Raw genomic sequence first — 25,835 nt, 5'->3', positions numbered from 1 at the left:
GGTTTCTGGCCTTCATCCACCACTTGAATAGCCAAAGCACAAACAATTTCCTATGCAGCTGCAACCATGGTACATTATCCTTCCTCATCAGCTTTGATTTTTCTACAGCATTGTTTTAAATTCTTTCATGGGATGTGGGTGTTGCTGGCTAGGTCAGTGTTTATTTCCCATCCCTAATTGCTCATGAAGAATCGCCTTCTTGAACCACTACTGACCATGCGGTGTAGGCACATGCACAGTGCTGTTAGGAAGAGAGACGTTGACCACATCATCCTCCTCCAGTGAATCTGCAATCATCCAGCTCCATGGTGCTACCCCTCCATGGTTCCAATTCTGCCTATCCAAGTATGAAAGCATCTCCTTCAATGGTTTATTGATCCTAAGATGAGCTTTCAACATCATATTTGTGCCATCATTAGGATGGTCTATTACCACCTCCAGAACATCGTCTGACTTTGCTCTGTCTCAGCTTACCTGCTGCCAAAGCCCTCATTCATGCCCTTATTACCTCTAAACTCGACTATCCCAACACACTGGCTGGTCTTCTGTAAAAAAAACTTGAGGCCGTTCAAAACTTAGCTGACCATATCTTAATTTGCAGCAAGTCCCATTGCCCTATCACCCATGTGCTCGCTGACCTACATTGACTCCTGGTCAAGCAGCATCCCTCACCCTACCCTCTCTCTGTAATCACCCCCAGCTCCACAACCCTCCAAAATATTTGCACTCTAATTTCAGCCTCTTGTGCATTCAAGCTCTGAAGGAGTCATATGGACTTGAAGGTTGACTCTGTTTCTCTCTCCACAGACCTGCTGAGTTTTACAGTCTTTTCTGTTTTTATTTCAATTACTCCAATGCTTTTCTTGCTGGTCGCATGTCCTCCACAAACTCCAAATTTAGCCACAACTCTGCCACACATATTTAGTTTCTTCCCAAGTCACTTATTCATTATGCTCATTATCAGTCTTATCTTGGGTCTCAGCCCCTTAAAACATTACATTGTAAATTATTGTGCCTCACTGGTTTCCACCCTGCCTCCTCCAGCACTTTCCCTCACCTGACTGCTTTATTCTTCTATCTTGAGCTTTACTGCATTCCCTCCTTCCCTTGTGGGAGAGCCTTCAAATGCCTTGGTCCCACCTGTTAAAACTTCTTGCCTAGACCCATTTCATTACTGAAACTCGGTCATTCCTCCTAATCTTGCCCTACCTGAGTCAAATGTTAATTTTTTTACATTTATTTGTGAAGGGCCTTGAGATGCCCCTTGACATTAAAAGTGCTATGTGAATACAAGCTGTTGTTGCATCAGTTGTTGTCAGATAGGCTAGCAGTTTCCAATGAGATTAACAGAAATTCCTGAAAAATATTCTTAGTATTTTCGTGCACCAACCCTATGTTTTTCTTTCTCCTCTGTTCATTCTATTAAGTACTCCACAGATCCTAGGTGGGTTGGAGTGGAGTTAGGGGGGTCTGGTTGGTGGTGAGGCAGACAACCTCTTCCTTGATTACAGTGCCTCAAAGCCACTCACAAGGGCAGATGTGAAAGAGACTCATTTGTTTTGGCAGGGGATGGAAGGAGGGGGGAGGGTGAAGAGAAGAGGATTATTTTGCCTTCTAATTTTCCTTCTTTCTCAATGGGAAGCAATCAGCCCTTGTTCACAGCAATCTGCTCACCCTCCAATAGCTTTATATTAAGGTTACAAATTCATATAAGTTAACTTTGTTCAGTTTAAAAGGATACTGGCTGTTCTAAAGTAGAGCACAAAGAGGATTTAACACAAATTTATTAAAACAGTCACTCAACAAAATTAAACTCCATTGTGTGGGAATTGCCTACCAATGGCACAGAGTGAGGTTTGAAAGTTTTTAACACAGTAAAGGCTATTGTCATTCCAAACTTTTCATGCACATCTTGTGACGGCTATAAAACAGCAGAATTGTTAGCGCAGGAACAGGTTTCCCCACCTGTTGCCTAGGTCACATTTTATGCATGGTCCTGCGAGATCAAAAACCTTCCACAGCAGAGTGCTGTCTCAGCCATTGGCGATGTTCTGTTTAGCGGGTTTACAGCCACACGTTGAGGCTGTTTGCTGGATTTGTGCCATTCTTAACTGTTTTCAGGTAGTCTTGGAAAGCAGAAGCTTGGTAGCATGGGCAGCAACCTCAGAAACATTAATTAAACAACGCTTTATATTTAAATCATTTTTCAAAGGTAGGTAAATCAAGATAAAAATCACCAATTTGTTCTTGGTGGCCTTCCAGTGAGTTGGACTATGCATGATAAACACCAATATTCTGTAAATCTGTGACCACTCACTGGCAGTGGGGCTGTGGTGTGAATGAGATTTAGACTGCACTTGGAACAGGATCAGACCCAAGATATGAATCTTGAGATTGAAGAAGTGGCATAATAAAACTCCCGATGTGATAACCACCAGAAAAGCATGCCAGACGTTTTGGCCTTTTTAATTAATTAAGGGGAGATGGTGATATAGTGGTAAGATCACTGGACTAGTAATCCAGAGGTCAGGCCCAAGTTAATGACATGGGTTCAAATCTCACCATGGCAACTAGCAGAATTTAAATTCAATTAATAAATCTGGAATTGAAAAGCTAGTCTGAGCAATGGTGACCATTCCAACTATCATGTATTGTTGTAAAAACCCATCTGGTTCAGTAATGTCCTTCAGGGAAGAAATTATGCCATCGTTACCTGGTCTGGCCTACATGTGACTCCAGACCCAGAGCAATGTGGTTGACTCTTAAATGCCCTCAGCAATTAGGAATGGGTAACAAATGCCAGCTATGCCCACATCCCATGAAAGAATAAAAACTCCTGCTGCCAGGATAACCTGCAACCTATAATCTTTTTGCTCAGTACATTGGGATATATACAATCTGTATCATTGTGCTGAATAACCAGTTTTAGCAGCATGAATATCCCAGAATTTGTACTACTTGTCAGAATTTCTGTTATGCCTGGTGCTTATTTGTCATTGCTAAATACAATTAGAGCTGATGTTCTTCAGAATATTTATATCTTATGCTTTGCAATGTTATCATTTTGAGACTCTAATGTAACACGTACCTTGCTGAAAAACACAGAATAAAAATTATTGGAGCTCATCCACATTATTATCAGGGAGAGGGAAGCTGTTGTTCAGAATGATTTAAAAGTAATGTAAGGTGTATGGAAAGCAAAAAAATGTAAATACTGGAGTGAAGAACAGAGGGCAGTAGTCACTTTAGTAAATATGAAAACTCTGATAAAAATCGAATCTGTTGAGATTGACAGATTGATTCTACACACTCTGTTGGGAAACGTGCTCAATAAAAACAGGTCAGAGGATCAGAGTTATAGTGTTGAAGGGCTATCTTTGATCTTGCATCTTTCAAGCGGCTCTCTCCTTTGGAAGCACAATATTGTAAATCAACTCTAGTGTTTAAAGCACATTTCATACCAGCACATTTCATATGGTTGAAACTCAAGTTCAGTACAGTTAAAGGACAAGGCATAATTACTTTAATTAAAGTTTATTATGGGATGTTAGCTCTTCCATTATTGATCTCTTTTCTGCCCACTTGGTTAACCATTGATTCAGAATTCGAGATTTAAATGCATTCTCTGAACTAACCTTCTAATGAAGTACTGAGAGAGTGCTGCAATGTCAGAAGTACTGCCATTCAGGTTGGACAATAAACACAGTCAGTATTTCTATAACTTAGGTGGACTTCTTCAAAGAAAAATAGGGAGCACCCTTGGTGTTCTGGCCAACATTCTTTCCTCAAATACCATAATCAAAACAGACTGGTAACTTCTGGTGGTATCTGGTCTGCTCTGTTGAATGGGTGCCATTACTTGCCTGTATGACACTTTGAGATGCTACATAAATATAATTGTCTTCTTTACATCTAGGAATTATTTGGGAACGACACTAATCCCAATGGCTTTAAGATGTTTAATTCATCAGCCTATGGTGGAAATGATCTGCTCTTTAAAGATTCTACTGTGAGAATCATTCCAGTTGGGGAGAAAACTACTTATGAAGATTGGCTTGGAAAAAGATACCTGGAGGCAATTAAAAGAATTGAATGTTCTGGTGCAAGTGAGTTATACATCCATCAGTTTCTGTGATTATCATACCTTAAAGGTATCCTATAGTTTGATTCTGTATTTCACTGCTCTACTTATCTTTTTTGTCTGTCAGTTTTCTCCCCTTATCTTCTCTCCTGAAAGCATAGATTCATATTGGATTACAGCTCCACCGGTGTTGCAGTACTTCCTGCTTGTGGTAGTTCCACACTCTTGCACACATCACTTACGTAAATTTTTCTGATATGAGAATGTAGTCCATGAATATTATCAGGCTATCGGACAATGGGGAGCCATCACAGTTATTTCTGTCCTAGCTAATGTCCACATATGCATACTTCTAGCTGAGTGTTGGTTGGCCGTTAGGAATAGGAACTCTGGCTATCTTTTGTTCCCCTCTCTGGCCTGGGAAGGCAGAATGCAATTATAGCCCCGACAGTTTAAGTTGGTTGACATAAACCAAGAACGAAACCTAGGATGTCCTACCCCTGTGTCTCAGCTACATTCTCTGCCACTGGGGGAAGCCCAGTTTGCCTGTTTACAAAGTGCAGTGCTTTCTGGATAGCATGTCATTACAGTGACCAACTGTTAAAATATTTACAATTTCAAAAATGCATTTTAATTTCACTTTGTCATATTTATAGCCTTTGTAAAAATAAACTAAATATGTTAAGGCATGAGTTATAGAAAGTGCCTTCTGTACTATATTGAATGCTAAATAATACTGAGGGGATTAAAGCTGTTGGTATTTTCAATTCCACAGCTGTCACCCTGCTTCTCCCTTATTTTTTGAAATAATACTCACAATACCAAAATATAATTCATTATGTGAAGAGCTTTGTGACATTTTGACAAAGCTATGAAATGGGATAATGAAGTTTTCATTTTTATATTGACAAATTACTGACTTATTTTTTCTAAAGCTTTCTCTCAAATTACCTATCTTTCTTCCAGTGATTCCATCCACAAGGTCATCATTGTGTCTGCTCATTTTAATGTTACATAGTTTCTTCTTATAATCACCAAGTCCAAGATCTGCCACATGACCCGTTTCAAATCAGAGATGTGCAGGCAATTCATCCTTGTTGAACCGAACTACTCGAGGAGAGGAACTGAAACAGAAACAAAAAAACTCTGCATCAGACAAAATGGAGTCCACAATTTAAACTGATACCAAGTAGCAACGATACAAACATTTAAAACAATAAAGGTTGGTTAGTTTTCCTGAGCTTGGTAATGTCACAACAGCTCAGAGATGTCACAGAGGAGTTGATTAAAGAAGAGTAATTTGTAGATTTAAACATGTTATTTGTGCAAGTGGTAGAACAATGATTTGGGGTTGATTATGACTGTTTAAAGAGGAGGTTATTGTATGTAGTAATTTATTAGTTGCATTCAGTTTTTATTACTTATCAGCAGTGTTTCTGTAAAAACAGATGCTACATCAGTGTGTGTACATTGCATATTATTTACTGGTATAAAAACTGTTTACATTTAATGGAACAACTTATACAAAAGTGATTTATGTAGGATGCATTACAATTTAGATATGGCCTAGACAGCATTTTCAGTAGAATCTGTCTGAAGCACTTCTGTTTAGGTAAATGTATCAGAGCATAAACTTTACCTGTTACTTACCCTGTGCATACCATCTCTAAAGGCAATAGCTATATAATTGTCTTTGCAATTGCTTGTCACACAACAGTATCATATCTTCTCTTTCGAGTAGAATTGCTCTCCCCAGCAGTCATAGTTGCTTTAGTCAACTGTAGTCAGCTTCTATCACTAATATTTATTAGTTAAATGCAAAATTCCTGCAAACTTGTTTTATCTTCACAGAAACTTTGGTAAATACTCCCCAGATACTATTCATTCTTTTTTTTTGGGAGGAGCAAATTGTAGCTGACATAGAAATGGTGTCAGAATGGTGTACAATCAGGACCTGGGTAACGAAGGAGATAGGCATGGCTTGTTGCAGCTCTGAAAAATGAAAAAATAAATTTGGAAGGAATTGAAGAAAGGGCAAGGCAACAGGATTAAGTGAAAAGCTACAGGCTGAATGGTTTTCTTTGGTACTGTAAGATCCAATGATGCACAACTTTTAGCTGTTCTGTTTAAAGCTGTTGTTTTCCAAAGGTCATCTTTGATTCACTCTTTCCATAAGTAGATGAACAAATTTTGGCATTCACTTGTGAAAAGTAACCATCTCCTTCTTTCCTCAGTGGCATTTTGATGGCTTTCGACTAAAAAATACAGAATCCTGTCATTTAGTTCTGATACTTGGTTTTCAATCCAGTCTCTTCTGAATGTAAGATCCTAATAAAATGAGCTTGGATAAACTAAATAGGGTCAGGACTCCACAGCACAGAACTGCGCATAAATTGGATTGAAGTTGGCAGCTTGCTCAGAATATTCCCAAGAATGCCTGGGATAGGAAGTGACCATGTACCAAGGGCTTCTCTGCAGAGGTTGGACGAAGGCTTATTGCTGGAACAACGTAAAGGGAGTTCTGCTCTTTAATCTGTACTGCCCGGTTAGTTTGATGCAGGTACCAGTTATTTTAATGTGTATGCCACATAATGTACAACTTGGATGCTTTGCTATCAGCCACAGTGTATCCTCTGTGACTGAGTTCGATTGATCCTTTTAGTAAAACTAACAAAAATAATATTCCTAACATTAGCACTAACATTTTTGTGGTTGTAATAATGTAAGATATTTATTTCCCACCAGTGTGCTCTTCAGGTGACCAGGGAGAGTAGATCATTTACCACCTACAAGGTTAACACTTTGGCCAGCATGTACTATGGCCATGCCAAAGTACAACAAACTTTCCAGAGAATGTTGGTTTATAAACAATAACTTAATATCCCCTTTTGTTTGCAAGTTAATATTCTGTGGTAAATTTTACAGTACTGATAGGGAACCCAGTGATGTCATTTTCACAAGAACATATTGCAAAAAAGGCAACAATGGCAGCCCTGGCCTGTAGAAGCACTTTTAATAAATACTTTAAAATATTCAAAGATATATAATTTTTTTTACAACAATTAATTTTACTATTTTTTCCCATTTTCACTGATCCTTGTATATATTAAAATGCATCAACTAATGGAGTAGACATGGTGGGATGACACAGGATCCGTCTGGAATATGTCCTCTGATATGTTTTTAAGAGTATCATGCTAGACTTACAACTTTACTTCAGAGTTATTGGCCACTCCTGTTAAGCGGACCTCAGTTCCTTTACCCAATATCTGAAGCAGTCCATGTCCAAATGCAGCCAGACCTGGACAATATCCAGGCTTGGGCTGACAAGTGGCAAGTAACATTCGCACTACACAAGTGTCAGGCAATGACCATCTCCGACAAGAGGGAATCTAACCATCGCCCCTTGATGTTCAACGGCATTACCATCACTGAATCCCCCACGATCAACATCCTGGGGGGTTACCATTGACCATAAACCGAACTGGACTAGCCATATAAATACTGTGGCTACAAGGGCAGGTCAGAGACTAGAAATCATGTGAAAAGTAACTCGCCTCGTGACTCCTCAATGTCTGTCCACCATCTACAAGGCACAAGTTAGGAATGCGATGGAATACTACCCACTTGCCTGGATGATTGCAGCTCCTACAACACTGAAGAAGCTGGAGACTGTCCAGGACAAAGCAGCCCGCTTAATTGGCACCACATCCACAAACATTCACTCCCTCCACCACCGATGTACAGTAGCAGCAGTGTGGTACCATCTACAAGGTGCACTGCAGGAATTCAACATGGCTCCTTAGACAGCACCTCTCAAAATCACGACCACTACCACCTAGAAGGACAAGGGCAGCAGATAGATGTGAACACCACCACCTGGAAGTTCCCCTCCAAGTCACTCACCATCCTGGACTTGGAAATATATCGCTGTTTCTTCACTGTCGCTGGATCAAAATTCTGGAACCTCCTTCCTAACAGCACTGTGGGTGTATCTACCCCATATGGACTGCAGCAGTTCAAGAAGGCAGCTCACCACCACCTTCTCAAGGGCAACTAGGGATGGGCAATAAATGCTGGCCCAGTCAGCGAAGCCCACATGCCGTAAATTAATAAAAAAAATCAAGGTAACTGTAGCGAGACCTGGGATTGAACAGGGAACTCTCCTCACTGTATTCTGGCTTACTGGAAAACATTACTTGCCATCACGTCGTATCTCCTTCATCTTCACATTGATTACACACACTATCAGACCGAGGCTTAAGCTGTAAACCAACAGACATTATTAAACATTTAATAGGTAAATTCAAGACAAATGGTACACTTACAGCAACTAACAAAGTTTACGATCTTCCTTGGAATGTCAAAGCAACAAAAAATCTCAACCTAAGTTTGGCTACTGAGTTCTTAAATGCCAAAAGTTCACTCTGGAACCACCGATGTAACAGTTTTCCTGCTAGCTTTAGACAGACTGCAAATTAGCATAAAGACAGATACGGATTGTTACGATCTCTATAAAGACTGTTAACATTTAAGCAAAGCAAGCACTAACTTAACCTTAGAGTATATATTCAGCTCCCCTTTTACTTCCTAATTCCACCCACGAGTTCCTTTATATATTATGAGATATTGAGGGTTCATTCAATTCTCCTTATTGAATCCAACCAAGTGTGCCACAGTTCTCCAGAATTCACTTGGATTTCTCCTCAGTGTTCCAGCTATTCGCTGAGGTATGAAATTTCATGGGGATTCTTCCATTGGCTTTTGGCTAAGCGGCTTTCCAACTTTCCTTCAAAACCTCACAATGGTGAACTTCTCAGTTCAAGAATGGGCCTTATTACATTCATGCTTAGAGATTTAAAAATCAGGAACACCTCTGGTTCCTAATTACTTTTACCCATGCTCCTTGTCCTGACTTCGGACAAACCCAGACTATGTCCTTCCGGTATGCCCGCTACAGCTCCTGTTCTGTTCATGGTTCAACAGCTGCTTCACCGTTCCTGGAGGATTTCTCTCACTGCCTCTCTGCTCTAACCAAGTCGACTGCTGACTGTCTGCTTCGGTGAGCAAACACACAAATTAAAACAAAGGAACTTCCTTAACCCCCACAGCCCATCTCCATGGCACTGTGGCACATACGGGATGCTCCCAAACAGAAAAGTAAGTCAGTTATTTTTTACCTTTAAAAGAACCCTTTGATTCTGGGACCCTCATGAATAATATATATTTTCAATGGAGTTAACGGCCTTCTTTCCAGACTTGCTGCTTCCACCAAGAAACCCTTTTGCTTACAAATGTGCCTTTAGCTTCTTTGATCTGGGAACTACATGAATAAATTAAATCCCTTATTGAAAGAACTGTGGACCTCCTCACTCTACTAAAAACTCAGATGGCTCATCCATTCTTTAATTCTCTAATTTCTAATGCTGAACTTACTAAATAAACACAGGTTACCTTTTTTAACTGAAATTACCCCAGGTCTGTTTGAATTGCAAGTACTTCAGGATTGCTACTCATTGTCCAACCAAGTGTTTCAATTTATCTACATTTAAAGTAAATTCCTAAACTAAAAGTTATTTCTGAAAACATGAATTATGAAATCATTTTCACAGCAAGATATATTATTCAATATCATTTGAACATTTATTGATACAATGGATAATTGTCTCCCAATTATATCAGATAAATGTTAATTAACCAGGGTGTATGTCCAACTACCATGAATGTTGGCGTATGAGTTGTCCTTTGAAGCCTCAAATAATCCCTTCAAAAACGGGGATCATCTTATACGCCGGGTAAAATGAACCATTGGCATGGGTGTGGTTGAAAAAGAACATAATACTTGTAATTCATATTAAATTGTGACAGCTTATTGAATAAATTAACTGTACAAAGATACTTTTAACCACAATCAATGCAATTTAAAACCCATCAAATTCATTGACTTTGGCATCTAATGCAGAGATCATCAAATTCATTGAGTCACTGGCTATTACATCATTGTAATGATCTCTGGATCAGATTTTGCGTTTTTGGTTTCAGAATCATCCCTCCACAATCACCTCTGCTGATGTGACATTATATATACTTGTGTTTTTGTAAATCTCTGATGAAGAATTGCTGGAAACTGATCATTCTGGCAGATGTCTTAGTAGCTTGAGCAATCTTGATCCCAACAATAAGGCTTTTTTGTTCCAGAAAGTGGCTACACTAACTAACTGATGCTTTGAAATCTTTGCTCAACTGAGTTTGATTTGGGCCACTTAAGTGCATATATACACATTGCATTTCTGGTTACGATGTAACCATTTCGACAATTTGAGGATCCATTCTGATACATGCTTCTCAAGTTCACATCATTGGCTGGTCCCTGTTCTCATGGCGCATTTGGTCTTGGGCAACTTCTGGATGGTTTCCTTTTCTGTTCTCGCATCAGTTTTTCACTAATGCCAAATTCCCTTGCTGCAGTGCAGTTATTTGATGAGTTAGCAAATGTTGTGACTTTTAACTTGAAACCAACTTAATACTTCATTCGTTTTGTTGGAAGACTTATTTTTCTTCATTGTTCGTCACACGGGGTCCAGTCTTTGTGGGCATCTTAAACTCCTGCACATCTTTGCAACACAGCTCATATCGCCTGCTTGATCCCTTGCGCCCTGTTATAAGGTACTGGGAAGCAAAACATGCACTTATGGCGTGAAAAATTGAAGCTGACTATTAATGCAAGTTTAGCATGTTAAGACTGAAAAGGGGGGTTGACTTTTACACTGAATATATGCAAAAATACGATTGTTGGGGCTAAATCAATGGGGTCGTCTCATATGCTGGGTCGACATATACACTGCAATCTACAGCACAAAAATCAGCATTTTTCAGTAATGCTCAAAAAATCTTTCCTAATCCTCTCTCTAACTATAGCTGAGGTAATCAAATGAATTGACTGGAATGTTTTGATTCATTGATATGCATCACATACTTTAAATTTATAGTCAGATCTCCACCTAGATATAAACGAGAACATTGAAGCCACAGAGAGAATTTACTATCTGAATGATGCATATCCCTGCTTTGTCCCGAGAAGTGAAATGAGCTTGACTAGACACTCCATGCAATGACTCACGCTACCTGTGAGTGCAGTATACACTTGAGAGAGAAACCGATTAATAGTCAAAGAAAATTACGTCACTGTTTTATTATCATTGATCTGAGATTGATGGGCTTTTTTCCTTTAATCTCCATTAAACATCTTTTTTATTCATTTATGGGATGTGGGCGTTTTTGGCCAGGCCAGCATTTATTGCTCATTTCTAATTGCCCTTGAGGTGGTGTTGGTGAGCTGCCTTCCTGAACTGCTGCAGTCCATGGAGTGTAGGTACACCCACAGTGCAGTTAGGGATAGAGTTCCAGGATTTTGACCCTGCGACAGTGAAGGAACAGTGATATATTTCCAAGTCAGGATGGTGAGTGGCTTGGTGGGGAACTTCCAGATGGTGGTGTTCTAATGTATCTGCTGCCCTTGTCCTTCTAGATGGTAGTGGTTGTGGGTTTGGAAGGTGCTAATAAGTGTTGGTGAGTTTCTGCAGTGTATTTTGTAGATGGCACACACTGTGCGTCAGTGGTGAGGGAGTGAATGTTTGTGGAAATCATGCCAATCAAACAGGCTGCTTTGCCCTGGATGGTGTCAAGCTTCTTGAGTGTTGTTGGAGCTGCACACATCCAGACAAGTGGAGAGTATTCCATTATACTCCTGACTTGTGCCTTTAGATAGTGGACAGGTGGCAGTCAGGTGGTGAGTTACTTGCCGCAGGATTCCTAGCCCCTGACCTGCTCTTGTAGCCACAGTATTTATGTGGCTAGCCCAGTTCAGTTTCTGGTCAGTGGTAACCTTCAGGATGTTGATAATGGGGGATTCAGCGATGGTAAAGCCAATGTCAAGAATGTAAACAGAAATGTTTACATTGACAGCAATGGAAAATACATCACTGGAAACCCCTCAGCTTGTATTATTCTAGCTAGTACATTCTGCAGCTGAAATCAGAGACCTAAAATTGGAGGGAAATACTATGAATAGCAACTTTTTTAAAGACGTTTTTTAAAACCAGAAAGGACCTGGAACTTGTTCTAAGTATTTACTGTTTATTTCAATTATACCAACACATTTCTTGTAGAAGAATATTTTACAAGACCATACACCTTTATTTTTAAAAATATGATATTTCAATTTTCAACTGACTGGAAATTTTGCAATTTGAACTGAGACAGAGCAAACTGCTTAAAATGCAAGGCCGCATTCCAAGGTGAAGTGAGAAACCAACAAGTCACCCTCAGGGGAGTGTGACGGGAGAGGCATTTCCTATAACCCAGACACCCATCGAAACCTGTAACTGTCTAAGGCAACGACTTTAAAATGCAAAGTGCTGGATATTAAAACAATAGCTGCCACAGACAAGACACACCCAAAACCTTTTGGAATTGCAAAATGGGTGAAGAATTTCAAGGCAAGGTTGCCAGCCACTAGAGAGAGATTGCAAGTGACACAGTGTCAAGAAAGTCTTCAGCAGAGGAAACAAGCCGAGGGCTGCTTGCTCTCTTCTCTCCCCTTTGGGATAACCATGTCGCCCAATTAGAGAAGTTAACTCTACCAGTGAACTGAGGTCATATAATAATTGCAACATCTTCTACACCTGACGATATCCAAGAAACCAGCTAACTTAAATTGGTCACAAACTTTAAAATCTGTGCCTCAAGGACAATTAATAGACATTTAATGGTATATTATTTTACTTTTTAAAAATTAGACTCTAACTCCCCTTATTTCTGATATGTGCATGAGGACCCTAATGACTGCATGAGGGCTAAATGCTTGATGTTGCGTTTTCATTATTTTTTCCTTGGGTTTAGTGGTTAATAAATTTGCTCTTTGACTCAAGAAAACTTTGTCTGATTGGTTTCTTATTGCTCACAGCAGCTTATTAAAATGCATTCTGATTTGGAAAAGGCATATCCTCATAAAAAAAATTTCAATTTTTGTTGTGCCCAACTGAGGAGGTTGAATACAGGGGAAACAGTTCACCGCTACCTACCTGGTCATAATAAACATAAGAAATATATTCAAGACTGAACATCCACAGCCCTCTATGGCAGAAAATACCAAAGATTCATAACCCTTTGAATGAAGAAATTACTCATTCCAAGTGGCTGAAACTGTGACTGCATGTTCTAGATTCCCCAGCCAGAGGAAACAGTCTCTAAAGTAGACTGTTTACTTGGTTAAACAAATCGAACAGGTTCTGCTCACTGTGACTTCCACATTAATTTGAATGATTGCTTGCGGTTGAGAACTTTGAAATAGGCCATATCCTCAAGCAATTTCTATTCCAAACGATCCTTTTCAAGGTTGGCAGCTCTCTCATTGCTCAGTAACTTTATACTGTATCAATATCCTTCAGTTCCTCTTTCAGTATCCTCATTAAGAGACCCTTAGTTGAAACTACACAGGTGCTGCTTAGGAATCCTGCCAAAGGCTATCATTCCTACATAAGCTTAATGTGTTTCCCCCAGTTCAACTATCTCCAGTATCAATATCCATTTGCATCCACATCTGATGATCCAATGGCGTGTGCTTAATTAGAGTTCCTTGATTTTGTACTGTGCCTTCTCCACTGGTTTCACAGTTTTTCACTCAACATCTTAGTCTTTGTCTTTGATTTATTTATCACTGATATGCTGCTTAATCTCCTAGAGAATAGGACAGCCAAGTTATTCATAATGCAACAAATTGATAAAAGCATACCGGTTTTCATTGACAGACCCAGAGCTCAAAATTTGGGGCAATCTTGCAACCAACTCTGCAATGCATTGTTAACCTAAACGATGTCCAGACTGAGGTTTGAGTTCTCAATCACCTGACTTGCGGCAAAAAGCGTACTCTGTTAAGATCACCACATAGACTGCAGCGGTTCAAGGCAGCAGCTCACCACTACCTTCTCAAGGGCAACTAGGGAGAGGCAATAAATGCTGGCCCAGCCAGCGAAGCCCACATCCCATGAATTAATTTTTTTTTAAATCAGTAATTTCTGGGCAGGAGTCTTTGCAATCGCAGCTGCAACTTTGGTGAAAAACCGTTTACACTGTGTGCGTGGTTTCTACTAAAGCCACAACACGAGAGGAGAACCCCTGCACAAATTCTACATTTTAATGTTTAACCATTAATAACTCATTAGTATAGCACATTTGTAGTATGTCATGCAATTTTGAATCATATTTGCAAAAAGGATACTGAAACAGGTACAGGAAAGAACAAGAATGATTCCGTGACTCAAATGATAAATGAAGATAGAACACCAATATCTGCTTCCCATTGAAGAAGGTCTAATCAAGAACAAGGTCCTGATCTTTAAAATTCTATAAAGAGATAATACACTTGTCAATAGACTGTTGAACCAGAGAATGAGAGAATAAAATTGATGAAATGAGGAAAGACCCTCACTGGCTTCCAATGAAGTTCCAAGTTCAACACTCGATTAGTGTTGCATTAACTGTATAGAATTACACACAAGGTACAGCACAGAAACAGGCCTAACTAGTCTGTGCTAGTTTATACTCCACGAGTCTTCTCCTCCCATTCTATCTATCGTATCTCAGCTTTTCAGCATATATCTTTCCACTCTTCCTTTCATGTACTTGTCTAGTTTATTTATAAATATAAAATACTGGCACATATTTTAGGCATGCATGCATAATTTTAGTTAAAACCAATCTCGTCTGGGTCAACAGCAGGTTTACAAACCACGAAAAAAAGACCAACTAGTTCATCTGGCTTGTTCCATCAGGCATGCAAGTTTACCTATATCGTGATCCTCTTCCCCTGCAGTCAAACAAACTCCCTAGACAGGCAAAAAAAAGGAAAACCCTAGAGCAATACAGGAATGCTCCTCTGGAAAATTCCTCTCTAACCAAAGCTACCCCCACCTCCCCCCCCCACCCCCCAACCAATCAAGCAGCCTTCAGGAGGTTACAATAACAGATACTGATGCTCCTATCTATATCAAACTTATTAATGTAAGGAATTGTTAGATTCATTTAATTCACCCTTATGCCATGCACACAAATGCTGGAGTAGAGTTTCAAACGGTACAAGCTAAATGAATTTTGAAAGACAATTTGCCTACAGGGGCACAAAACCCAATCATCCCTTTACAACAAATATTGCTGGGCACCAATCAGGAAGAGTGAGCTTGCCTGACTCTTCAACTGTAGCTGAGGAGCAAAACCAATTGTAGATTGTTATCCTTATCCAGCTGACACCAGCAGAACAAAAACAGAATTACCTGGAAAAACTCAGCAGGTCTGGCAGCATCGGCGGACAAGAAAAGAGTTGATGTTTCAAGCCCTCATGACCATTCAACAGATCTAGGTGAATCCAAGGAAGGGGTGAAATATAAGATGGTTTAATGTGTGTGTGTGTGTGTGTGTGTGTGGGGGGGGGGGTGGGGGTGGGGGGGGGGGCGGGGAGGGGGGGGGTCGGTGTTTGAGTAGGGGGAGAGAAGTAGAGGGGGGTGGTGTGGTTGTAGGGACAAACAAGCAGTGATAGAAGCAGATCATCAAAAGATGTCACATACAACAGAACAAAAGAACACATAGGTGTTAAAGTAGGTGATATTATCTAAACGAATGTGCTAATTAAGAATGGATGGTAGGGCACTCAAGGAATAGCTCTAGTGGGGGTGGGGGGGAGCATAAAAGATTTAAAAATATTTTAAAATAATGGAAATAGGTGGGAAAAGAAAAATCTATATAATTTATTGGAAAAAACAAAAGGAAGGGGGAAGAAACAGAAAGGGGGTGGGGATGGAGGAGGGAGCTCAAGACGTAAAGTTGTTGAATTCAATGTTCAGTCCGGAAGGCTGTAAAGTGCCTAGTTGGAAGATGAGGTGTTGTTCCTCCAGCTTGTGTTGGGCTTCACTGGAACAATGCAGTAAGCCAAGGACAGACATGTGGGCAAGAGAGCAGGGTGGAGTGTTAAAATGGCAAACGACAGGGAGGTTTGGGTCATTCTTGCGGACAGACCGCAGGTGTTCTGCGAAGCAGTCGCCCAGTTTACGTTTGGTCTCCCAAATGTAGAGGAGACCACATTGGGAGCAACGAATGCAGTAGACTAAGTTGGGGGAAATGCAAGTGAAATGCTGCTTCACTTGAAAGAAGTGTTTGGGCCCTTGGTGAGGAGAGAGGAAGTGAAGGGGCAGGGGTTACATCTTTTGCGTGGGCATGGGGCGGTGCCATAGGAGGGTGTTGAGGAGTAGGGGGTGATGGAGGAGTGAACCAGGGTGTCCCGGAGGGAACAATCCCTACGGAATGCCGATGGGGGGGTGGTGAAGGGAAGATGTGTTTGGTGGTGGCATCATGCTGGAGTTGGCGGAAATGGCGGAGGATGATCCTTTGAATGCGGAGGCTGGTGGGGTGATAAGTGAGGACAAGGGAGACCCTATCATGCTTCTGGGAGGGAGGAGAAGGCGTGAGGGCGGATGCGCGGGAGATGGGCCAGACACGGTTGAGGGCCCTGTCAACGACCGTGGGTGGAAAACCTCGTTTAAGGAAGAAGGACATGTCAGAGGAACTGTTTTTGAAGGTAGCATCATCGTAACAGATGCGACGGAGGCAAAGGAACTGAGAGAATGGGATGGGGTCCTTACAGGAAGCGGGGCGTGAGGAGCTGTAGTCGGTAGCTGTGGGAATCGGTAGGTTTGTAATGGATATTGGTGGACAGTCTATCACCAGAGATTGAGACAGAGAGGTCAAGGAAAGGAAGGGAAGTGTCAGAGATGGACCACGTGAAAATGATGGAGGGGTGGAGATTGGAAGCAAAATTAATAAATTTTCCAAGTCCCAACGAGAGCATGAAGCAGCACCGAAGTAATCATTGATGTACCGGAGAAAGAGTTGTGGAAGGGGGCCGGAGGAGGACTGGAATAAGGAATGTTCCACATACTCCATAAAGAGACAGGCATAGCTGGGGCCCATGCGGGTACCCATAGCCACACCTTTTATTTGGAGGAAGTGAGAGGAGTTGAAGGAGAAATTGTTCAGTGTGAGAACAAGTTCAGCCAGACGGAGGAGAGTAGTGGTGGATGGGGATTGTTCGGGCCTCTGTTCAAGGAAGAAGCTAAGGGCCCTCAGACCATCCTGGTGGGGGATGGAGGTGTAGAGGGATTGGATGTCCATGGTGAAGAGGAAGCAGTTAGGGCCAGGGAACTGGAAATTGTTGATGTGACGTAAGGTGTCAGAGGAATCACGGATGTAGGTGGGAAGGGACTGGACAAGGGGAGAGAGAAGGGAGTCAAGATAATAAGAAATGAGTTCTGTGGGGCAGGAGCAGGCTGACACGATCGGTCTACCGGGACAGTTCTGCTTGTGGATTTTGGGTAGGAGGTAGAAGCGAGGTTGGGCGACTATCAGGTTGGAAGCTGTGGGAGGAAGATCCCCAGAGGAGATGAGGTCAGAGACAGTCCTGGAAACAATGGCTTGATGTTCAGTGGTGGGGTCATGGTTCAGGGAGAGGTAGGAGGAAGTGTCTGCGAGTTGACGCTCAGCCTCCACGAGGTAGAGGTCAGTGTGCCAGACGACAACAGCACCACCCTTGTCAGCGGGTTTGATGACAATGTCAGAGTTGGACCTGAGAGAATGGAGTGCAGTAAGTTCAGAGAGAGAGAGAGAGATTAGAATGGGTGAGAGGTGCAGAGAAATTGAGAGGACTAATGTCGCGCCGACAGTTCTCAATGAAAAGATCAAGAGAAGGTAAGAATCCAGAGGGAGGGGTCTAGGTGGAGGGAGAATATTGGAGGTGGGTGAAAGGATCTGTTGAACGGGAAGATGACTCCTACCCAAAGAAGTGAGCCCGGAGACGAAGATGGCAGAAGAAGAGTTCAGCATCATGCCGAGTCCGAAATTCATTGAGGTGAGGGCGTAAGGTATGAAACTAAGTCCTTTGCTGAGCACTGAACGTTCAGCATCAGAGAGGGGAAGGTCAGGGGGTATAGTGAATACACGGCTGGGGCTGGGATTGGAAGATGGGGTGGGGACGGAGGGACTGGCAGGGATGGAGGATGCTAGATAGGTGTTGGTGTCGATGAGTTGTCGGAGCTTGCATTCCTTAGCACTTGAGAGAAAGAGAAAAAGTTTCTTGTTGAGGCGTCGGATGAGACGAAGAATAAAATGAAACTGGGGGCACGCGCAGCTTTGAAAAAGGGTATGGCGGTGCTGCTGGAGGGAGAGGTCGAGCGTGTTCATATGACGGCGCATGGCACTGAGTGTGGATCTCAGAATGTGATGGGAACAGCAGTCTGAGAAACGTTTTATGTCCCGGAGATACCTGTTAACCTGGGTGGGTTCGAAACATGAGGGGTGGAATTTCAATTGAAATCCACGTGGGGTAAGTCGGAGACGGAGACAGTCACTGAGAAAGGAGATATGGCTGTGAAAGCGGGTTTTAGTAAACACCTTGTCAAACACCAGGAGGGAAATGGAAAGCAATGAAGGTGAGCAAGGCAAAAGAGAGATACGGAAATCTTGTCGCAGAGACGAACAAAACTTCTTCAAGGAAGGCATTTCTTGAAGAGCAGTGGCAGTCAATTAAACACAGAGATACAGCAGACCTGACACGGACCAGGATAGAACCTGGAACTTTCTTAGTTTACATTAGCCAAGCAGATGATTTATTCTGGTGGCACCCAAGTCTTTTCTTAGCAACATTTTTGTTCTCTTTCTCCCTTATTTACATTCTACCACATCATATATTTATCCATGACCAGAATGAGAAGTAGGCTTTCTCTGATCTCTGTAAGGTTCCTAGTCCAGTATTAACATCGGAGCCAATTCACCCTTTTATTTTTCCTACCTCTAGGACATAACCTTACTATGACGATCTGAGAGAGGATCAGGGATCTTAATCTTTGACCTACCATTTGGAACAACACCATGTGTTACCCGACCATTTCCTTGCTTTCTATTTTCATATTGACGATTTTGAATTGGAACAGTTTAAAAAAAGCCACATCACAAAGTAAATTGTACATTAAAGTTTATTAGCTGTTCCCCTCTTGACAATGGAATGGATATAGATGAGAGTCTATACAAACTGCAGCACCAGAAGGGTCAGGTGTACTGAACTGCTTGTAAGCACATTATTCCTATATAAAACAAGTCATCTCCAAATTACTAGCAAAGTTTGGGTACCAGGCAGTTAATCTAAATGTAGTGTTAAAGTATCATTTGAGAACATACCCTATAACTGCTAAAATATATGTCTTCTCAATTCAGAAGCCTCTGATTGAGAGCTACAATGGAAGATATGACATCTTTGCAATTCGCACTTGCAAATGTACATAAAATGTAAAAATTATTTTGTTTAAAATTGCTTTTAACATCTTGAAAACATGCACATCACTTTGAATAACCTCACACAGAATTCACAGGGGTGGGGGTTGGAGGGGGGGGGGTGTGGTAAAGAGGAGAACTGGTTTCTTTTGTGTTTTGTGTTTTATTTCTTGCAGTTATTCTCAAAATACTGTTTTACTCCCATCACATTTCCCACATGATCCTTATGGTTAAAATGATAAACACTAATTCATGTCTACTTGGAATAAAAAAAAACATTTATGGAGAGATGATTAGAAGGAAAGAAAATATATGTGCAGCTATTTTAAAGACACACATTCCAGGTAAGTTATATAGTGTATTTTGTTAAAAGTATGCTTAATATAGTTGATCATTTATATCAAAATACATTGTTACTGAGGGTTAATTATTCATATATCTTAAAATCTCAAGTCTGACACCCATTACAAATTGTCATGATTAGGTTTCAGCTCTGTCCCTCAGCCAAATCCCCTTCCTTATTTATACTCACCCCCATCTCCCAGATCATTCTTATTTGAAAATTCCTATTGAAAATCATGTCAGTTATCATTTAAAATAGTCATTATATTTACTGGTTTCTCTTTGCTTCCCCTCTCCCCATTCAATAATCAAATTCATAAAAGTAGATTCTCTACAAGAGTGAAAGTAATTATTTTCAATGTCACTTGAACACATTCTAATCGGCATTCAATATAAACATTTTTTTTAATTTATCGTGCACTTTAATTGGCAAAAGGAAAAAAAAAGTACGGTCTGTATAGAACCTTTGTAAAGTGAATAAAAATTCCTTTGCATTTTAAAGGCTGATGTTTTATAACTCGTTCAAAAGCGGAAATTACTGAAGGAGCACAAATGAAAAATTAGAGACAGCTCAAATAATGACCTGCATATGTAATGCAGAAGGAAACAACAAACAATAAAACCATCAGGATTTCCGCTGCCAAACCATGCTTCCAGAGTTCATCGTGCAAAAAGCTGCTTAGAATTATTTAGTTTCCAAACCCAATGTTAAACATGAAGATTACTTTTCCTTTCTTTCAGTTTATTATTAAAAGAAAATATATAAAGCTTTTCTGAAAATTGCTGAAGAATTGTTGCCCTTAAACATTAAGGAACTGTACCATAGAATCTCCCTTCAACAGTTAGTCAGGCCTTTCCCCTTCATTTAAAAAAAAGCTATGGTGGTAATTTTATCAGGTATCATGTATAAGCATTTTTCACAAACAGGAGATGTGAACGCCCCCAGGTGAAAGACAAATCACTTTGCATGACACACAAAGAGAGAGAGATCTGTGATCAACAGGAGTCAGAATGAGTCCTGTAGAAGGGGGTCCAGACTCATTGCGAGCAATGGATGATGATTATTATGAAGACTTCACAGTTTCTCCTTGGTTGGAACCCAGATGTAAGGCCCCGACTGCTCTTCAATAATCTGCTTCACCTGGTTGTAAATCTCCTCCAGTAAATCTCCCTGTACAATACCTGATCATCAAAGCAGAAACAAGAGTTAATATTTGGAAGTCTGGATTTTTGACATTCTTTATCTTTACAACCAAAGGATAGCAAAAGAAAAATAATACATGCTGGAAATTTGAAATAACGGAAAATGCTGGAAATACACATACCAACTGCTATCCATAAACGAGGGAAAGGTTGAAACTGAATTCTGATGACGAGACCCCACTCAAAAGTCTCTAATCTTTACTGACCAGTTTTGCATTTTCAGTGTTTCCTGGTTTTATTTCATAACAGCAAAAGGAACTAGGAGAGCACGTTGGATCCAAAATTGGCTGAGAGGCAGGGAGCAGAGGGTGATGATAGAGGGATGTTTCCGTGACTGGAAGTCTGTTTCCAATGGGGTTCTGCAGGGCTCGGTGCTGGGGCCCTTGCTGTTTGTAGTGTACATGAATGATTTGGACTTAAGTGTAGGAAGGTATGATCAAGAAGTTCGTGGATGACACGAAAATTGGTAGGGGGTTAAATAGTGAGGAGAATAGCCATAAACTGCAGGAGGATATCAATGGACTGGGCAGGTGGGCAGAGCAGTGGCAAATGGAATTCATCCCATAAAAGTGTGAGGTAATGCACTTGGGGAGGGTTAATAAGGCAAAGGACCACACTATGAACGGTAGGGCCCTGGAAAGTACTTAAGATCAGAGGGACCTTGGTGTGCACATTCACAGATCCCTGAAGGTAGCAGGGCAGGTGGATAAGATGGTTAAGAAGGCATGTGGGACAATTGTCTTTATTAGCCGAGGCATAAAATACAAGAGCAGGGGGGTTATGCTGGAACCGTATAAAACACTGATTAGGCCACAACTGGAGTACTGTGTGCAGTTCTGGTCACCACATTATAGAAAGGATGTGATTGCACTGGAGAGGATGCAGAGGAGATTTACCAGGATGCTACCTGTGCTGGAGGGTCTGAGCTATGAGGAAAGATTAGATAGGCTGGGGTTGTTTTCCTTGGAGTAGCGAAGGTGGAGAGGGGACATGATGGAGGTGTATAAGATTATGAGGGGCAAAGATAGGGTCGATAGGAAAGCATTTTTTCCATTAGTAGAGAGGTCAATAACCAGGGGGCATGGATTTAAGGTAAGAGGTTGAAGACTAAGAGGTAGAAGGTGAAGAGGGGAGTTGAGGAGAAATTTCTTCACCCAGAGGATGGTGGGTGCCTGAAAGGGTGGTTGAGTCAGAAACTCTCGTAACATTTAAGAAGCGTTTCGATATTCACTTGTGCTGCCATAGCTTCCAGGGCTATGGACCAAATGCTGGAAAATGGGATTAGTGTAGTCAGGTCTTTGTTGTCCGGTGTGGAAACGATGGGCTGAATGGCCCCCTTCTGTGCTGTAAACGTCTATGAGTACATTGAATTTAAACTGAAGCAATGAAAAGCCATCGCTACTTTGCCGTAAGGTGCCATGTGAACTTAGGTGGAGATTAATCTGAAACATTATCAGGGCTAGAACAAAGGGATGTAGATTAAAGCGGGTGAAAGGGAAATTCAAGACAGGTGTCAAGAAAAACTTCATACGAGAAGTGATCAAGACAGGAGAATGTGAGACAAGCTATTATGTTGCAACTGAGAGCCTTATTAACAAGGGTGCACATGTATGGAGCAGGCAATTCTTGGTTGACTTTAATCAAGCTTTCTCATCAGTTTATTTATGAAGCACTCTCAGACTCTTATCTAGGGGAAATGAACTAACACAAACTCAAATTTAATTGTACAGATAGTTGTCACAGGAGGCAGTATGATACTAACATGTGAAGTGTTCTGTAAATTCCAGTTCAAGTTTTATGGCTCTCTCAAAAGTTTTTCTTGCTTGATCTTCTGTTAATCGCTTATTCATTTCCCTGGAAAGGAAGAGAGCAGAAGAGGTCTTTATTCCCAGTCTATGAAACTGCTATACTCTGATGAGAAAAAAAGTGAAGTCTATCTAACACAAGACAGATAAGCAGTATGAAAATGTACAGTGTTATAAAGGACTGCAGTGGTCAATCTAGTGGTTCCCAATGTTAAGAAATGCCAAATACCAGTAATAACCTCTCTCCCTTTCTTCCATTTAACTGTTTTTTTGTCCACAAAAAATATCCTGTCCCCTTCTGCAGACTAGTTAAAACCTCAAGCACAGCCTGCTTAAAGTTGGTTTATCCAGAACTATAGTTAGCAGATTCAGCAAAGCCCAATTTCACATAATTTGCGAAATCACCACCAAAATCAGTGCCATACAAAACAAATGGGCAAATATAACGGAATTCAGACTTGGGTCTTGATAGTAGCACAAGGAACTTGCAGCTGTTTGGCACCACCAACAGGAAAACAGTAACATTGCAACAGTCTGCACAACAGATTTCTGAGCCAATTATCCTAGACCCTGCACTGGCGCTGAATAGGAGCAGCATACCTGAAGTGTGCTGTACCCCCAGGCATTGGACTGTCAAGGGTTTTTTTTCCATGACTGTTAAAGCAACCTGCAGGCATCCTGGATGCAGATTGGTTCTGGCATGGCTGAGCAATGGTAGAAACGGGTTTGGTGGAGGGGGGGGGGCAGGGGGCTGCAGGGAGAAAATTAAGTCCAGCTTCAGGCCTCTCTGATATGGAGAAGGTTCTAAAGATCCACTAGCTAAGTAAAAACAAAAATGGGTTAAAAACCTGGAACTTCCTCCCCAAAAATAGTGTAGGTGCATCTGTATCACATGGACTGCAGCAGTTCAAGACAGTGGTTCACCATTTTCGTGACGAAGGTAAGTGATGACTGAGTGAGATCTACCTACAACCTTGCTAGCTAACCAAAGACTTATTGAATTATTTAAAGGGGACTTTTTAAAAACAAAAATACAAGAAAAGACACTGACCAAAGATGGATACCAGCAGTCATCTGTTGTCTGGTATTGTATGTGGCTACTTTTCTGGAAAGCTCCCTTATGGATTGCACTGCAGACCTGCTCTGAGATATTGCATGGAATTTTACACCTGGCTGGGGCCGGTGGGGGTGCGGGGGCTGCTGCCGAGGTCCATGCCAAACAGGGAGTCTTGAAAGGAAGGCATTAAAAATGCAAAAAGTGCTGGGCTCTTAATCCACTGTAATTCTGTCAGGACTATGGGAATTGCTACCCAGCGAGTTACATCCCACCAGACACACAAAACCTCTTGTGCAGGACAAAATAACCCCATATCCTGTTGGTTTCTACTATCTCAAAATATGTCAAAAAATTTTTGAGATGAAAGATCAAAAACTGTGACTATTTACCCTACAACAATGACTGAGAGTCAGGTTAATCAAATATCTCCTTGGGAATATATAAACAGGAGGTGTAGGAACTCATTTTACAAAGCCAAAACAGAGAGAAATCATCAAAGTCATCTGGACAAGAACTGTTGAAATAAGCAGTAAGGAATCTCTCTCTCTAAAGCCATGAGTGTTTCCAGCAAAGTGCAGTATCTGGATTTCAAATCGACTCCAGGATTTTAAAGGAAACCAACTCACCTCAAACGGCTGCAACGTTCAGTGAACTACACCTCACGTGCAAGCAAAAGGACTTAAAACTGTGTATTCTTTTATACTTTAACTTTCTTACTTCTGATATCTGTGTGTGCGTGTCATTGTGTCTTAATTATTTTTTTTCTTGGCTTTAAGTAACTAATAAATTTACTCTTTCTTTGACTCAAATTAACCCGGTTTGATTGGCTCTTTATTAACAAATAAATACATTTGGACTGGAAAAGGCATTCACATGGAAAATAAATTTTAAAAACCTTTGTTGTGACCAACTGAGGGGGCTGAAATAAAGGGAAGCCAGCTCACTCCTCCTCAACTGGTCGTAACACCATCATCTTCCCAAGGGCAATTTGGGATGGGCAACAAATGCTGGCTTAGCCATTGACATCCACATCCCACAAAAAAAGAAATAATTGCTACTGCAGGCCCAGCTCCTGAAGGTAACCGCAGAAATGAAGAAATGTAAAATGGGGATGCTGATCTGACAAATGTTAAAAGAAAATTTGCTTAATAAGCAAAATAGCTGCGTGATAGTGTTTAGGCTTCTGTTTTCTGCTTAGCTCACACCATCAATTCCACCCTCCTCTTCAAAGTAATGAGCCACTAAAGTTTTAGTACAATTGCTCCAGAAAAAGCAAGATCCTTTGCATTGTATACAAAAATACCATCATGTTAGCTCTAAAAATTCTGAAACAGTACCTGGGCCTATTGGGGTCACCAGCTGTCTTTCTGCTGTTTTAGGATATGGGACTGCAAACAGTGACACTTGTGTGCTTAGACATACTGGGCAGGGAGTCTGAAGATGGCAGTCCCAATTCAGAAGCCAATCACAACACAAGACCCATCTCACTCTTAGCCCAACCCCCACCCCATCGTGATTTTTGCTTATTTAAGAATTTAATGCTGGGGTATTTTACGTCAACAATTTTCAGGTGAGGTAAATGGATGTAATAACAAACTGTCCCCCAGTCTGCTCTGTTGCAAATACAGAGAGGATTCTCAATGGCATCAGTTTAAATTTTGCTCAAGTTTAGTCACAATTTGAGCTCTATTATAGGCAGCGCTTCTGGCTTCTGCTGCTGAAACTGGATTCAGGCCGCTCAGAAATGAGGAAAAATGATTTGCGTTAACAGTTTGGGTTAGACATGAACTCATATCCAAGAAGTGAAGAGATTGCGTGCATCTCGCATCACCCAATACAGCACAAGTGGAATCCAAGTTTCGAGCCAAGGGTCAGATGTAACTCAAAAGACTTGAAGATAAGGTCAGTTGACCCTCATCCCAGGGCTAGATTCCTTGCCAGCTTTGCTGGTGCTTTTGTAAGTAGAGCTAAGCTG

General features: G+C 41.1%; 2 protein-coding genes across 8 annotated transcripts in view; one reads left to right on the top strand and one right to left on the bottom strand.

Moving 5' to 3' along the window:
- meltf (melanotransferrin) overlaps positions 1-7,113 on the top strand; it is a 58,839-nt gene extending 51,726 nt beyond the window's left edge. Inside the window, exons 15-16 of the mRNA XM_041182746.1 lie at positions 3,917-4,106; positions 5,048-7,113. Coding sequence (XP_041038680.1) covers positions 3,917-4,106; positions 5,048-5,112 — 255 coding nt within the window. The 3' untranslated portion in view covers positions 5,113-7,113. The remainder of the gene's footprint in view (positions 1-3,916; positions 4,107-5,047) is intronic.
- A 12,027-nt stretch (positions 7,114-19,140) lies between these two features.
- The window catches only part of dlg1b (discs large MAGUK scaffold protein 1b), a 386,920-nt gene continuing 380,225 nt past the window's right edge, over positions 19,141-25,835 (bottom strand). For all 7 annotated transcript variants that reach the window (XM_041206085.1, XM_041206028.1, XM_041206037.1 and 4 more), the window contains 2 exons: positions 22,761-22,852; positions 19,141-20,977 (listed from right to left, as the gene is read on the bottom strand). In XM_041206085.1, coding sequence (XP_041062019.1) covers positions 20,871-20,977; positions 22,761-22,852 — 199 coding nt within the window. In that variant the 3' untranslated portion in view covers positions 19,141-20,870. The remainder of the gene's footprint in view (positions 20,978-22,760; positions 22,853-25,835) is intronic.

The sequence above is a fragment of the Carcharodon carcharias genome, chromosome 2 (genome assembly GCF_017639515.1).
Source record: "Carcharodon carcharias isolate sCarCar2 chromosome 2, sCarCar2.pri, whole genome shotgun sequence".
NCBI classification, from domain to species: domain Eukaryota; kingdom Metazoa; phylum Chordata; class Chondrichthyes; order Lamniformes; family Lamnidae; genus Carcharodon; species Carcharodon carcharias.
The sequence above is the reverse complement of the archived record's forward strand: the minus strand, read 5'-3'. Positions and strand labels throughout refer to the sequence as shown.